We start from the raw sequence: 13,777 nt of genomic DNA on the forward strand, positions 1-13,777 counted from the left end.
ATTACTTGTGTCCTTGATCAGAACCTATTTCCATGCTGGAACTAGGATGTTCCTTTAGAGTTTATATCCCTAACCATATCCCTCGACCCATGTATTCAAGCAGTTGTTTTCCTTCGGTGTTTCTACTCCCACAGTTTTTCCTCTGAATGTGGATAGTATTCTTTCTCATAGATCTTTCTGGGTTGTTCATGACCACTGATGGAGAAGTTCATTACGTTCGATTGTACCACAGTGTATCAGTCTCTGTGTACAATGTTCTCCTGATTCTGCTCCTTTCACTCTGCATCAATTCCTGGAGGTTGTTCCAGTTCACATGGAATTCCTCCAGTTCATCATTCCTTTGAGCACAATAGTTTTCCATCACCAACATATACCACAATTTGTTCAGCCATTCCCCAATTGAAGGGCATCCCCTCATTTTCCAATTTTTGGCCACCACAAAGAGCACAGCTATGAATATTCTTGTACAAGTCTTTTTCCTTATTATCTCTTTGGGGTACAAACCCAGCAGTGCTATGGCTGGGTCAAAGGGCAGAGTCTTTTAGCACCCTTTGGGCATAGTTCCAAATTGCCCTCCAGAGTGGTTGGATCAGTTCACAACCCCACCAGCAGTGCATTAATGTCCTGACTTTGCCACATCCCTTCCAGCATTCATTACTTTCCTTAGCTGTCATGTTAGCCAATCTGCTAGGTGTGAAGTGATACCTCAGAGTTGTTTTGATTTGCATTTCTCTGATTATAAGAGATTTAGAACACTTTTTCATTTGCTTATTAATAGTTTTGATTTCTTTGACTGAAAATTGCTTATTCATGTCCCTTGCTCATTTATCAATTGGAGAATGGCTTGATTTTTTGTACAATTGATTTAGCTCTTTGTAAATTTGAGTAATTAGGCCTTTGTCAGAGGTTTTTGTTATGAAGATTGTTTCCCAGTTTGTTGCTTTCCTTCTAATTTTGGTTACATTGGTTTTGTTTGTACAAAAACTTTTTAATTTGATGTAGTCAAAATTATTTATTTTACATTTTGTGACTTTCTAACTCTTGCTTGGTTTTAAAATCGTTCCTTTACCAAAGGTCTGGCATGTATACTATTCAGTGTTCACATAATTTACTTATAGTTTCCTTCTTTATGTTCAAGTCATTCACCCATTCTGAGTTTATCTTGGGATAGGGTGTGAGGTGTTGATCCAAGCCTAATCACTCCCACACTGTCTTCTAATTTTCCCAGCAGTTTTTTTTTTTAATCAAATAGTGGGTTTTGGTCCCAAAAGCTGGGATCTTTGGGCTTGTCATAGACTGTCTTGCTGAGGTCATTTACCCCAAGTCTATTCCACTGATCCTCCTTTCTGTCTCTTAGCCAGTACCATATTGTTTTGATGACTACTGCTTTATAGTATAGTTTGAGATCTGGGACTTCAAGGAGAGCCTGACATCTTTTATATGAACAGACAACCAAAAAATGTCAGAAGGAAGTTAGTGGGGCAGTATGGCCTGGGAAAGTCTGCTGGCAGAAGGTGAGATTTAGTTGTCTCTTGTAGGAAGCCAGGGAAAGCTAAGAAGTGGAAATGAGAAGAGAGAGTATTCCAAGGATGGTGTTGAGCCAATAGAAATAGTCAGGAGATGGAGTATGAGTATGGTGGGTTTGAGTGGCTTCAAGGAAGTCAGGGCAGCTGAATCATAGATTGCGTGCAGTGAGGCAGTAACAATTTCTTAAGCACCTACTACTACATGCCCAGCACTGTACTTAGTGCTCTGAATTCAGAAAGTGGAAAAAGACAGTCTCTGCCCTCAAGGAACTCAAAATCTAATGGAGGAGCCAACCATGCAAATAAATATGTATGAACAAAAGCTTTATATGGAATAAGTAGGAAATAATTAATAGGGGGAAAGCAGTAAAATGAGGAAGGATTGAGGGAGGGCTTCTTGTAGGAGACAGGATTTTAGCAAGGGCTTAGTAGAGAACCAGGATAGCTAATCAGTGGGAATGAAGAAAAAGAATGCTCCAGATGGGAAGGATAGCCAGTGGAAATGCCCCAGAGCCAAGAGATGAAGGGAAATGAAGTGGATGAAGCTTAGGAAGCCAAGAAAGGGCAAGGTTGAGAAGAACTTTAAATGCCAAATGGGGGACTTTATATTTGATCCTAGAGCAGTGATGGCGAATCTATGGCATGGGTGCCAAAAATGGCATGCAGAGGGTCTTGGGCGGAGCTGCTCCTGGCCCCCTCTCCACCATGCTTCAGGACATTTTTTCACATTTCCCCCACCCCTCCATCCAGCAGCCCAATGGGAGTGAGTTCTTTCTCCCTAGTGTTTGGTATGGGGGGGGGGGTGGGCATACCCAGCATGTGGTGGTGGGGAGGGGCACGGCACTCAGTCTGGGGAGGAGGGTGAGGGCGGAACCCAGCACTCCATCTCTAAAAGGTTTGCTATCACTGTTCTAGAGTGTATTGGGGTGGGGTGGGGGAGCAGAAGTGGTCAAGTCTACAGTTTAGGAAAATTGCTTTGATAACTGAGGGGAGAGATGAAAAAGGAAGGGAGCACCAATTAGAAGGCTTGTTCCAGTTTGAGACATGGTTCAAATTTGGAAGGATTGCAAGTCCTGGGTTGGGGACTGTCCAACTTTGTGGCTTGTAGTTATATCTTTTGGGTGCAGTTAGGTCCCTAAGGAACATGGTCAATATTGGTGAGAGGCAAGGAGAAAAAGTAGTGGAAAAAAATCCCAATTCTAGATTTAGAACTATAGATGGGTTTTTCTTCTCTCTCCTCTCCTTGCCTCTTTCCTTTCTTGGCTAGGGGTAAATCAATTAACCTCCCTGAGCTTCTGTTTTCTCCAATGTAAAATAAGCTGAGGTTGGACCACTTTATTGCCAAGATTTCTTCTACCTCTATATTATATGATCCTATAATCATCACTTCTAAACCTTGGAAAGTATCATAGAGGTCTCCTAGTCTAACCTCTCTCTAGAACAGGAAGCTCATCTTTATTATTCCTGACAGATGGGCTGCAATCTCTGCCTGAATGCTTCTAGTGATAGAGAATTAACTACTTTGTCTTGGAGCTTTTGTCTTGGAACCAATACTTAGTATGAGTCTGAGAGAGAGAGAGAGAGAGAGAGAGAGAGGAGAGAGAGAGAGAGAGAGAGAGAGAGAGAGAGAGAGAGAGAGAGAGAGAGAGAGAGAGAGAGAGAGAGAGAGAGAGAGAGAGGAGGAGAAGAAGGTGAAGGGGGAGGAGGAGGAGGGAGCACTGTGAAGAGCCACTGGGGTACAGTAGAAAGAGCAGTATTTTGTGGTCAAAGGACTTGAGGTCAAATCCTACCCCAACTATTTGTTACTTACGTGGCCTTGGGCAAGTTTTGTTCATCTATAAAGTATAGACTAAATAACATTCAAGGTTCTTTCCATCTAGGAAGCTCTGATCCTATGAAATAGCTCTTTCTGAGCAATTCTTTTTTTTTTTTAATCCTTACCTTCCATCTTAGAACCAATACTAAGAACTGATTTCAAGGCAGAAGAGCAGTAAGGGCTAGGTAATGGAGGTTAAATGACTTGTTCATGGCCACACAGCTAGGAAGTGTCTGCGGTCAAATTTGAACCCAGGACCTCTTATCTCTAGGCCTGGCTCTCCATCCACCAAGCCTTCTGAGCCTCCTTTTCCTTACCTGGGAAATGAGGAGAATGCCAGCTATATAAATGTGAGCTGTTAATACCTCCCCTTGCTTCTATTCTCTTCTTTTCTGCTCCTCACATCCAGGAGTAGCATGAATCAATCAGCTGGTATTTTTAAGCTCCTTCTCTGTGCCAGGGATTAGGGATAGTTGTACAGACGGGAGAGTGTGGCATGGCTGGGCTTGGGTATTACTAGGTGGGGTGTTGATGGAGAGTCATTGATGGTCCGCATTTGCCCTCTTCACCTTAGGTTTGCTCAGAGGGAGCTGCTCTCCCTTATGAATGGATCAGGGTGGCTGACCCTTCAGTTCCTCCTTCATCAGATCCTTGCTTCCTTCCCATAATTCCTGGGTGCTAATTGCAACCCAAACCATCCATTAAATATGTATAAAGAAAGTGAGAACAGGCTCTTGACTCCTCATAAATAATGACTACTCTGTGTAGTGTAAATGTTTAGCATAATGACTAGAACAGAATAAACAAATTATGACATCTCTGCTAGAAAGAGGATTGAAGGGGGAGTGTGCTAAGTGAGAGAGACCCAGAGCCAAGATGCTGTGTGTTTGGGGAGGAGGAACATGCTCCTCAGAAGATAATGTCTTTAAAAAAACAAACCCAAAACCAAAACCCTTACTTTCTGTCTTAGAATTGATTATAATGATCATTTCCAAGGGAGAAGAGCGGTAAGGGCTAGGTAATGAAAGTTAAGTGACTTGCTCAGGGTCACAAAGCCAAGAAGTATCTTGGAGTCCAAATTTGAACCCAAGACTTCCATCTCTAGGCCTGGCACTCTGTTCAGTCAGCCACCTAGCTTCCCCCTCTCTATGTTTTTTTTAAACCCCTACCTTCTGTTTTAGAATCAATACTGTGTATTGGTTCCAATGCAGAAGAGTGGTAAGTACTAGGCAATGGGGATTAAGTGACTTGCCCAGGGTCACACAGCTAGGAGGTGTCTGAGGCCAGATTTGAATCCAGGACCTCCCATTTCTAGGCCTGGTTCTCAATCCACTGAGCCACCCAGCTGTCCCCTCTCCCTATGCTTTTAAGGCCTTCTGCCCAGCCCCCATTCTATCTTCTACTACTATCTGATATTGATGTTTACAAATCTGTTAGACCATGAACAAATTGCTTAGCCTTCTTGGGTCTCAGTTTCTTCATCTCTAAGATAATGAGTCTGTACTAGATAGCCTCTGAGCTATGAACCTATGAAAATTTGCTCTCTGGTCCATTCATTTCAGTCACATCCTGACTCTTTGTGACCCCATTTGGGATTTTCTTGGCAGAGATACCAAAGTGGTTTGCCTCCTCCAGCTCATTTTACAGATGACGAAACTGAGGCAAGCCATGACTTGCCCAGGGTCACACAGTTAGTAAGTGACCAAGGCTGGATTTGAACCTAGGGCTCCCTGACTCTAGCCTCAGCTCTCTATCCACTGAGCCACCCAGCTGCCCTATTTCCAAATTGGGTGACATGTATTCACTGGGTCATTGGATCCTACTTCTGTATCTATTTATCCCCAGACCTTTGTCTGTCCTGCGTTACTTTGAGTGCTGCCCACTTGTGCCACCAACTCCAAATCATAGAATTGAAAAGAGTTGGAAGGGCCTGGAGACCCAGTCTGGTTCACCCTTCTCCAAACCAGAATGCACCCCATAACAAGCACACCAGACGAGCAAGCATCTCTTTTGCAACACACACTAAGAAGGAGACTGTCTGTCTCGTGCTCCTTCACCCAGGGCAGGTCATCACTCAATGACCATGAAAGACTTGTTCCTTCAACCTAGAGCCCTCATTTAGTGCTTGCAGTCACTGAGGCTCAGGATGGAGTGACGTGGGCATGTGGGAACACAAGGAGAAGCAGAGCCCAGGAACTGTGCTCATTCTCTACAGTAGCTCCTGATAGGGCTCTGAGGCATCCACAGCTGGCCTAGCTTTGGTTAGAGGAGAAGTCGAGATGCTCTCAACTGGTTTGCCTGGGAGGGAATCTGCCTGAGACAAAATAGGTGGAAATAAAAGGTTTCCTTGCATCTGGCCAACTGACCAATGAGGCCGATGGACCTTCTTCTATTTGTGGGTGCCCTGGAAATGCCCCTAAAGCAAGGGGTCTTTTTCAGCCTTAGCTAAAGGAGAGGTTGCAGGAATTGAGGCAAATCCTGCTTTAAACAGGTCTCACACATGGGAAACCTTTAAACAAATCTCATACATGGAAATCCTTATTTACACCAAAATAAAGATTTAGGGATAGTGATTATTTGTCTTAAAGGATCTTTACAAAAAGATTTATGGGGGGGCAGCTGGGAACCAATTCTAAGAAGTAAGAGGTTTTTTATAAAATATAAAATAAAGTTAGGCAAATCACTTAACCTTCTTGGGCTTCATTCAGTTCACTGAGTTAGATGTGGATAGACTACTGGACCTGGAGTCAGAAAGACCCGAGTTCAAATAGAGCCTGAGAGCACTTACTAAGAGTGTGAAATTAAGCAAGTCACTTAACCTCCACTTGCCTCAGTTTCCTCATTTGTAAAATGGAGATGATGAAAGCATCACCTCCTAGAGTTGTTGTGAGGATGAAATAATATTTCTAAATGTTTTGCATACCTTAAAGTGCTATATAAATGTTAACTGTGCCTTTTATGATCTATAAACCAAGAAGGTAGGTTTCAGCCTCTGAGGTCCCATTTCAGCACTGGATCTATGATTGTATGATCCTTATAGTCATTATTTTCACCACTGCATGCCAAGTATGAACACTTGTATTTATTTCAAATGTGAATTCAGAGAATTATGGTTAGCTTTATAAAAGGATTATCGATTTTATAAAAGAATTCACAATAGAGTTCTTTTAAATCATCAGCTTCCCCTTTGCATTTGAAATAGGATTCATTTAGCAAAAGTTTTGAGTTATGGGCAACATTGTTGGCACAATTTCAAAATCATTTATTAGAAAATGAAGGTTAAGCATCAATGTAACCAATTAAATGTGCATTGCAACTTGCACTGAAATAAATGGATCTCAGCATATAAAATTCAGTTGTGATTTTTCACTCCCCCTCCATTATTTTTCTTGGTTCATTCATTCTGTTATTCCTTTGATGATAGTTAACATGTGTGTTCTGCTTCTGCTTCTGCCTTTTTTCCTTTGCATCATCCCAGAAGTCTTTTCATTTCTTTTCTTTTCATTCCTCATTCTTATCAATCATAATGGCATTGTAGCATCCTATTGCATTTGTTGTTCAGTTGTTTCAGTTGTGTCTGACTTCAGGACTCCATTTGAGGTTTTCTTGGCAAAGATACTGGAGTGGTTCGCCATTTCCTTCTCCAGTTCATTTTACAGATGAGGAAATTTAGTCAAAAAGGGTTAAATGACTTGCCCAGGTTCACATAACTATTAAATATCTGAAGCTAGACTTGAACCCGTCTTCCTGACTCTAGTTCCAGTGCTCCATCCACTCTGCCACCTGACCTCCCTATTGCATGAATGTGGGACAATTTATTTAACTATTCCCCCCACTCCCATCTCACTTCTGCTTCTTTGTTCCCCTCGCACCCTTCATGGCTCAAGTCAAGTGCCATTTCTTTAAAAAGTTTTCCTGAGTGCTTCCCACCTCATGTCAGAGAAATCATGCACTAATATGCAGAAGAAGAAATGAATTTTGGACGTGACCAATGTGGGAATGTTTTACTTGACTGTGCTTAAATGATATAGCCCTTCCTTGCTTCCTTCCTCTTCTTTCATTTCTTTGTCCTTAGTTGTTTTCACATTTGCAAAAATATTAAGCAAATGATTACTATAAAAAATTGAGGTCTATCTTTAATAATTATATGATTGACATCAATGAGATCATAGATCTAGACCAGGGAGGGACTTTTTAGGCCACATAGTCCAATACTGTTCCCCTTTCTCCTTTTGCAAATAAGCAGGCTGAGGCCTAGGAAAATCACCCATCCAAGATCACACAGCTAGATAGCATCACAGTCCAGGTCTCCTGACCATGAGTCTCCTTCTCTTTTAAGTGTACCATCTTTGTCTTTGTTTTCATATTGACTGATACAGTTAGCTAATCTGCCTCAGTTTCTTCATCTGTAAAATGAGGATAATGATAGCAACTGTCTTCTAGACTTGTTAGAAGGATAGAAGATAATATTTGTAGAGATAATACTTATAAAGGTAATATTTGTCTATTTTAAAAGGCTATATAAAGGTGAGCTATTATTAATATTATTATCATTATCATCACTTTCATCACTTTTTATTTTTTGGCTTCTTAGATCCAGACTGGGCCTCGTACACCCTTGGAGTATTCATTTGCCTGAGCTGTTCAGGAATACATCGCAACATCCCCCATGTCAGCAAAGTGAAGTCGGTCCGTTTGGATGCTTGGGATGAAGCACAAGTGGAGGTATGAGGCCTGCCTGCCTGGCTGGATGTTGGGAAGAACACTGATACCAATCCCAGGGCTCTTCTTGGAGTTGAGGCAGGGTCAGAAAGAGCATCAAAGTCTCTTGGCTCCAGTATGGTCTAAATAACATGCTGCCTAGGGCTATGGAAGGCTTCCTATCTCCTATATACATCCTAGTGCACCCCCCAACCCCATACTCATGACTGAAACACTCTCACAACTCACCTCTGCTTCCCTGTCCTCCTAGCCCTTTTCATGACTCAGATCAAGTGCCACCTCTTTAAGAGGTTTTCCTGAAGCCCACTTCATGACAGAGAAAAGCTGCACTAATATGCAGAAGAAGAAATGAATTTTAGACATGACCACTGTGGGAATATTTTATTTGACTGTGCTTAAAATGATAAAAGACTTCCTCCCTCTCCTTCCTCCCTCTCCTTCCTCCCTCTCCTTCCTCCCTCTCCTTCCTCCCTCTCCTTCCTCCCTCTCCTTCCTCCCTCTCCTTCCTTCGGGCAGAGGTGGAAAAAAGAAAATGAATAATTGATCATTGAAAAAATAGTAATAAACTTTTTTTATTGGATCCAAGGCAGATGAGCAGTAAAGGTTAGGCAGTTGGGGTTAAGTGACTTGCTCAGGGTCATCCAGCTAGAAAGTGTCTGAAGCTAGATTGGAACCCAGGATCTCCTGTCTCCAGGCCTGGCTCTTTTTTTTTTTAAACATTATTTTATTTGGTCATTTCCAAACATTATTCATTGGAGACAAAGATCATTTTCTTTTCCTCCCCCCCTCCCCCTTCCCACCACCTCTCCCATAGCCGACACGCGATTCCACTGGGTATCACATGTGTTCTTGATTCAAACCCATTTCCATATTGTTGGTATTTGCATTAGATTGTTCATTTAGAGTCTCTCCTCAGACATGTCCCCTCAACCCCTGTAGTCAAGCAGTTGCTTTTCCTCGGTATTTTTACTCCCACAGTTTGTCCTCTGCTTATGGATAGTGTTTTTTCTCCTAGATCCCTACAAATTGTTCAGGGACATTGCATTGACACTAATGGAGAATTCCATTACGTTCGATTATACTACACTGTATTAGTCTCTGTATACAATGTTTTCCTGGTTCTACTCCTTTAGCTCTGCATCACTTCTTGGAGGTTGTTCCAGTCTCCATGGAATTCATCCACTTTATTATTCCTTTTACCACAATAGTATTCCATCACCAACATATACCACAATTTGTTCAGCCATTCCCCAATTGAAGGGCATCCCCTCATTTTCCAATTTTTGGCCATCACAAAGAGCACAGCTATTGAATATTCTTGTACAAGTCTTTTTCCTTATTATCTCTTTGGGGTACAAACCCAGCAGTGCTATGGCTGGATCAAAGGGCAGAGTCTTTTAGCACCCTTTGGGCATAGTTCCAAATTGCCTTCCAGAATGGTTGGATCAGTTCACAGCCCCACCAGCAATGAATTAATGCCCTACTTTGCCACATCCCCTCCAGCATTCATTACTTTCCTTTGCTGTCATGTTGAACAATCTGCTAGGTGTGAGGTGATACCTCAAAGTTGTTCTGATTTGCATCTCTCTGATTATAAGAGATTTAGAACACTTTTTCATGTGCCTGTTGTGAGATTTAAAATGGTTGAGGTCTTAAACTATAGTGATTAAAATAGTGGAAGATATAAATTGTGATAGATATAAGAGAGGGTGAGAAAATTTGACCGCAGAAATATGTTTCACTACAGTGTCTTGGGTTTTAAAATCAAATATAAGGTGGTCGCCAGGGAAATATTCCCAATTATTCAAATACCCAAGTCAATTGGGTTTTATAGAGATTTTTAATTAACAATACAATGAGTAATCAAAGAAAGAGAGAGAGAGTAAGAAAGGAATAAGTATGAAGGGCCTCAAAGCCAATATGGCTTAGACCTGAGTCTTAAAAGAGAAATCAGTCAGTTTTTTAACACTCACCATAAGATCTAAGTAAGGATTTCTAATGACACCAGGCCAGCAGCATCTCAGCTGCTTTCACCAGCTCCCTCCTCCATCTGAAAGTTTCAGAATCAGTCTCCTCAGAATGAGTCTCTCCAATCTGAATGTTTCAGAATGACTTTCCAGCTCTTCTCTGAGATCTTATTTTTAAGGTCAAAATCTTCTCTGTCACCTCCCCTAAGTCCTTACATCTACCAATCACTGTAGATGTTTCTAAAGGACCGCCCATTTTGAATTCATAGCTGAGTAGTTTTAATCTCTTTAGTAAGTCAGGAAAAAAATGCTGCTGTGTCGACAAATTTCATTAGAAAAAACCTCTGAATAAGTTATCACCCTTTTAGGTTTAAGTAGTTTACAAGTTGCCCCACCTTTATAGGTACTTAGTATCCCATTGTATCAATTCTAAAACAGTCATGACTCAAAGAACTTCCTGTCCCTTCCATAAGCATGGATCAAAGTACTTTTCATTGTTCTCAAGGAGCTCTCTGTCCTAAAGCAGTCCTAAGTAGGGTGGAGTAGTGATATTCCCAAGGCAAGGAGCCCTCACATTCAAGTAGAATTCTCACTATCTGCTAGGGAATTTTTTTAAGTAGAAGATTCCCCAATGGGGAAATTTCCAACATTCATAAGTCTGAGAAATTTTGAGGTTTACACTATTAATAGCTTTAATTTCTTTATCTGAAAACTGCCTATTCATGTCCCTTGCCCATTTATCAAATGGAGAATGGCTTGATTTTTTGTACAATTGATTTAGCTCTTTGTAAATTTGAGTAATTAAACCTTTGTCAGAGGTTTTTATAAAGATTGTTTCCCAATTTGTTGCTTCCCTTCTGATTTTATATTGGTTTTGTTTGTACAAAAGCTTTTTAATTTGATGTAGGCGAAATTATTTATATTACATTTTGTGACTCTTTCTATGTCTTGCTTGCTTTTAAAGTCTTTCCCTTCCCAAAGGTCTGACATGTATACTATTCTGTTTTTGCCTAATTTACTTATAGTTTCCTTCTTTATGTTCAAGTCACTCACCCATTTTGAATTTATCTTGGTGTAGGGTGTGAGGTGTTGATCAATTCCTAATCTCTCCCACACTGTCTTCCAATTTTCCCAGCAGTTTTTATCAAATAGTGGATTTTTGTCCCCAAAGCTGGGATCTTTCGGTTTATCATAGACTGTCTTGCAGAGGTCACTTGCCCCAAGTCTATTCCACTGATCCTCCTTTCTGTCTCTTAGCCAGTACCAAATTGTTTTGATGACCACTGCTTTGTAATATAGTTTGAGATCTGGGACTGCAAGGCCACCTTCCTTTGTATTTTTTTTTTCATTATTTCCCTGGATATCCTTGATCCTTTGTTCTTCCAAATGAACTTTGTTATGGTTTTCTCTAATTCAGCAAAAAAGTTTTTTGGTAGTTCAATGGGTATGGCACTAAATAGATAGATAAGTTTGGGTAGGATGGTCATTTTTACTATATTGGCTCGTCCTACCCATGAGCAGTTAATGTTTTTCCAATTGCTCAAGTCTAGTTTTAGTTGTGTGGAGAGTGTTTTGTAGTTGTGTTCATATAGTTCCTGTGTTTGTCTCAGGAGATAGATTCCTAGGTATTTTATTTTGTCTAAGGTGATTTTGAATGGGATTTCTCTTTCTAGTTCTTGCTGCTGAGCTGTGTGGGACATATATAGAAATGCTGATGACTTATGTGGGTTTATTTTGTATCCTGCAACTTTGCTAAAGTTGTTGATTATTTCGATTAGCTTTTTGGTTGAATCTCTAGGATTCTTTAAGTAGACCATCATGTCATCTGCAAAGAGTGATAGGTCTCCTCCTTGCCTATTTTGATGCCTTCAATTTCTTTTTCTTCTCTAATTGCTACTGCTAGTGTTTCTAGTACAATGTCAAATAGTAGAGGTGATAATGGGCATCCTTGTTTCACTCCTGATCTTATTGGGAATGCATCTAGTTTATCCCCATTGCAGATGATATTAGCTGATGGTTTTAGATATATAATGTTTATTGTTTTTAGGAACAACCCTTCTATTCCTATGCTTTCTAGTGTTTTTAATAGGAATGGGTATTGTATTTTATCAAAGGCTTTTTCTGCGTCTATTGAGATAATCATGTGGTTCTTGTTGGTTTGCTTGTTGATGTGGTCAATTATGTGGACGGTTTTCCTAATATTGAACCATCCCTGCATCCCTGGTATAAATCCTACTTGATCATGGTGGATGACCCTTCTGATCACTTGCTGGAGTCTTTTTGCTAGTGTCCTATTTAAGATTTTGCATCTATATTCATTAGGGAGATTGGCCTATAGTTTTCTTTCTCTGTTTTTGACCTGCCTGGTTTTGGAATCAGTACCATGTTTGTGTCATAAAAGGAGTTTGGTAGAACTCCCTTTTTGCTTATTATGTCAAATAGTTTGTATAGTATTGGGGTTAACTATTCTCTGAATGTTTGATAGAATTCCCTGGTGAACCCATCAGGCCCTGGGGATTTTTTCTTAGGAAGTTCTTTGATGGCTTGTTGGATTTCATTTTCTGATATGGGATTATTTAAGAATTCTATTTCTTCTTCTGTTAGTTTAGGCAGTTTGTATTTTTGTATATATTCATCCATATCACCTAAATTGGTGTATTTATTGCCATATAATTGGGCAAAGTAGTTTTTAATGATTGCCTTAATTTCCTTTGGAGGTGATGTCCCCCTTTTCGTCTTTGATACTGTTAATTTGCTTTTCTTCCTTCCTTTTTTTAATTAGATTGACCAGTACTTTGTCTATTTTGTTTGTTTTTTCAAAGTACCAGCTTCTTGTCTTATTTATTAAATCAATAGTTCTATCACTTTCGATTTTATTAATTTCTCCCTTAATTTTTAGGATTTCTAGTTTGGTTTTCTGCTGGGGGGTTTTAATTTGATCGCTTTCGAGTTTTTTCATTTGCATTTCCAATTGATTGATCTCTGCTCTCCCTAATTTGTTAATATAAGCATTCAGGGATATGAATTTACCTCTGATTACCGCTTTGGCTGCATCCCAAAAGGTTTGAAAGGATGTCTCGCCATTGTCATTTTCCTCGATGAAATTATTAATTGTTTCTATGATTTCTTCTTTAACTAAACGGTTTTGGAGTATCATATTGTTTAATTTCCAATTGGTTTTAGATTTGGTTTTCCATGTACCATTACTAATCATTATTTTTATTGCCTTGTGATCTGAGAAGGCTGCATTCATTATTTCTGCTTTTCTGCATTTGTGTGCTATGTTTCTGTGACCTAATGTATGGTCAATTTTTGTGAATGTGCCATGTGGTGCTGAGAAGAAGGTGTATTCCTTTTTATCCCTATTTATTTTTCTCCACATGTCTATTAATTCTAATTTTTCTAAGATTTCATTCACTTCTTTTACCTCTTTCTTATTTATTTTTTGATTTGATTTATCTAAATTTGATAATGGTTGGTTTAAGTCTCCCACTAATATGGTTTTACTGTCTATTTCTTCCTTCAATTCTCCTAGTTTCTCCATTAGAAATTTGGGTGCTATATTATTTGATGCATACATGTTGATTAATGATATTTCCTCATTGTCTAAAGTTCCTTTTAACAAAATATAATTACCTTCCCTATCCCTTTTGATCAGGTCTGTTTTTGCTTTGGCTTTATCAGATATCATGATTGCCACTCCTGCCTTCTTTCTGTCAGTTGAGGCCCAGAAGGTCTTACTCCAT

General features: G+C 40.0%; 1 protein-coding gene across 1 annotated transcript in view; it reads left to right on the plus strand.

Annotated features, from left to right (window-relative positions):
• Positions 1–13,777, plus strand: part of ADAP1 (ArfGAP with dual PH domains 1) — a 183,490-nt gene that overhangs the window by 34,852 nt on the left and 134,861 nt on the right. The window contains exon 2 of the mRNA XM_056804318.1: positions 7,937–8,067. Within this exon, the coding sequence (XP_056660296.1) occupies positions 7,937–8,067 (131 nt within the window). The remainder of the gene's footprint in view (positions 1–7,936; positions 8,068–13,777) is intronic.

This window comes from Monodelphis domestica, chromosome 7 (assembly GCF_027887165.1).
Source record: "Monodelphis domestica isolate mMonDom1 chromosome 7, mMonDom1.pri, whole genome shotgun sequence".
NCBI classification, from domain to species: Eukaryota; Metazoa; Chordata; class Mammalia; order Didelphimorphia; family Didelphidae; genus Monodelphis; species Monodelphis domestica.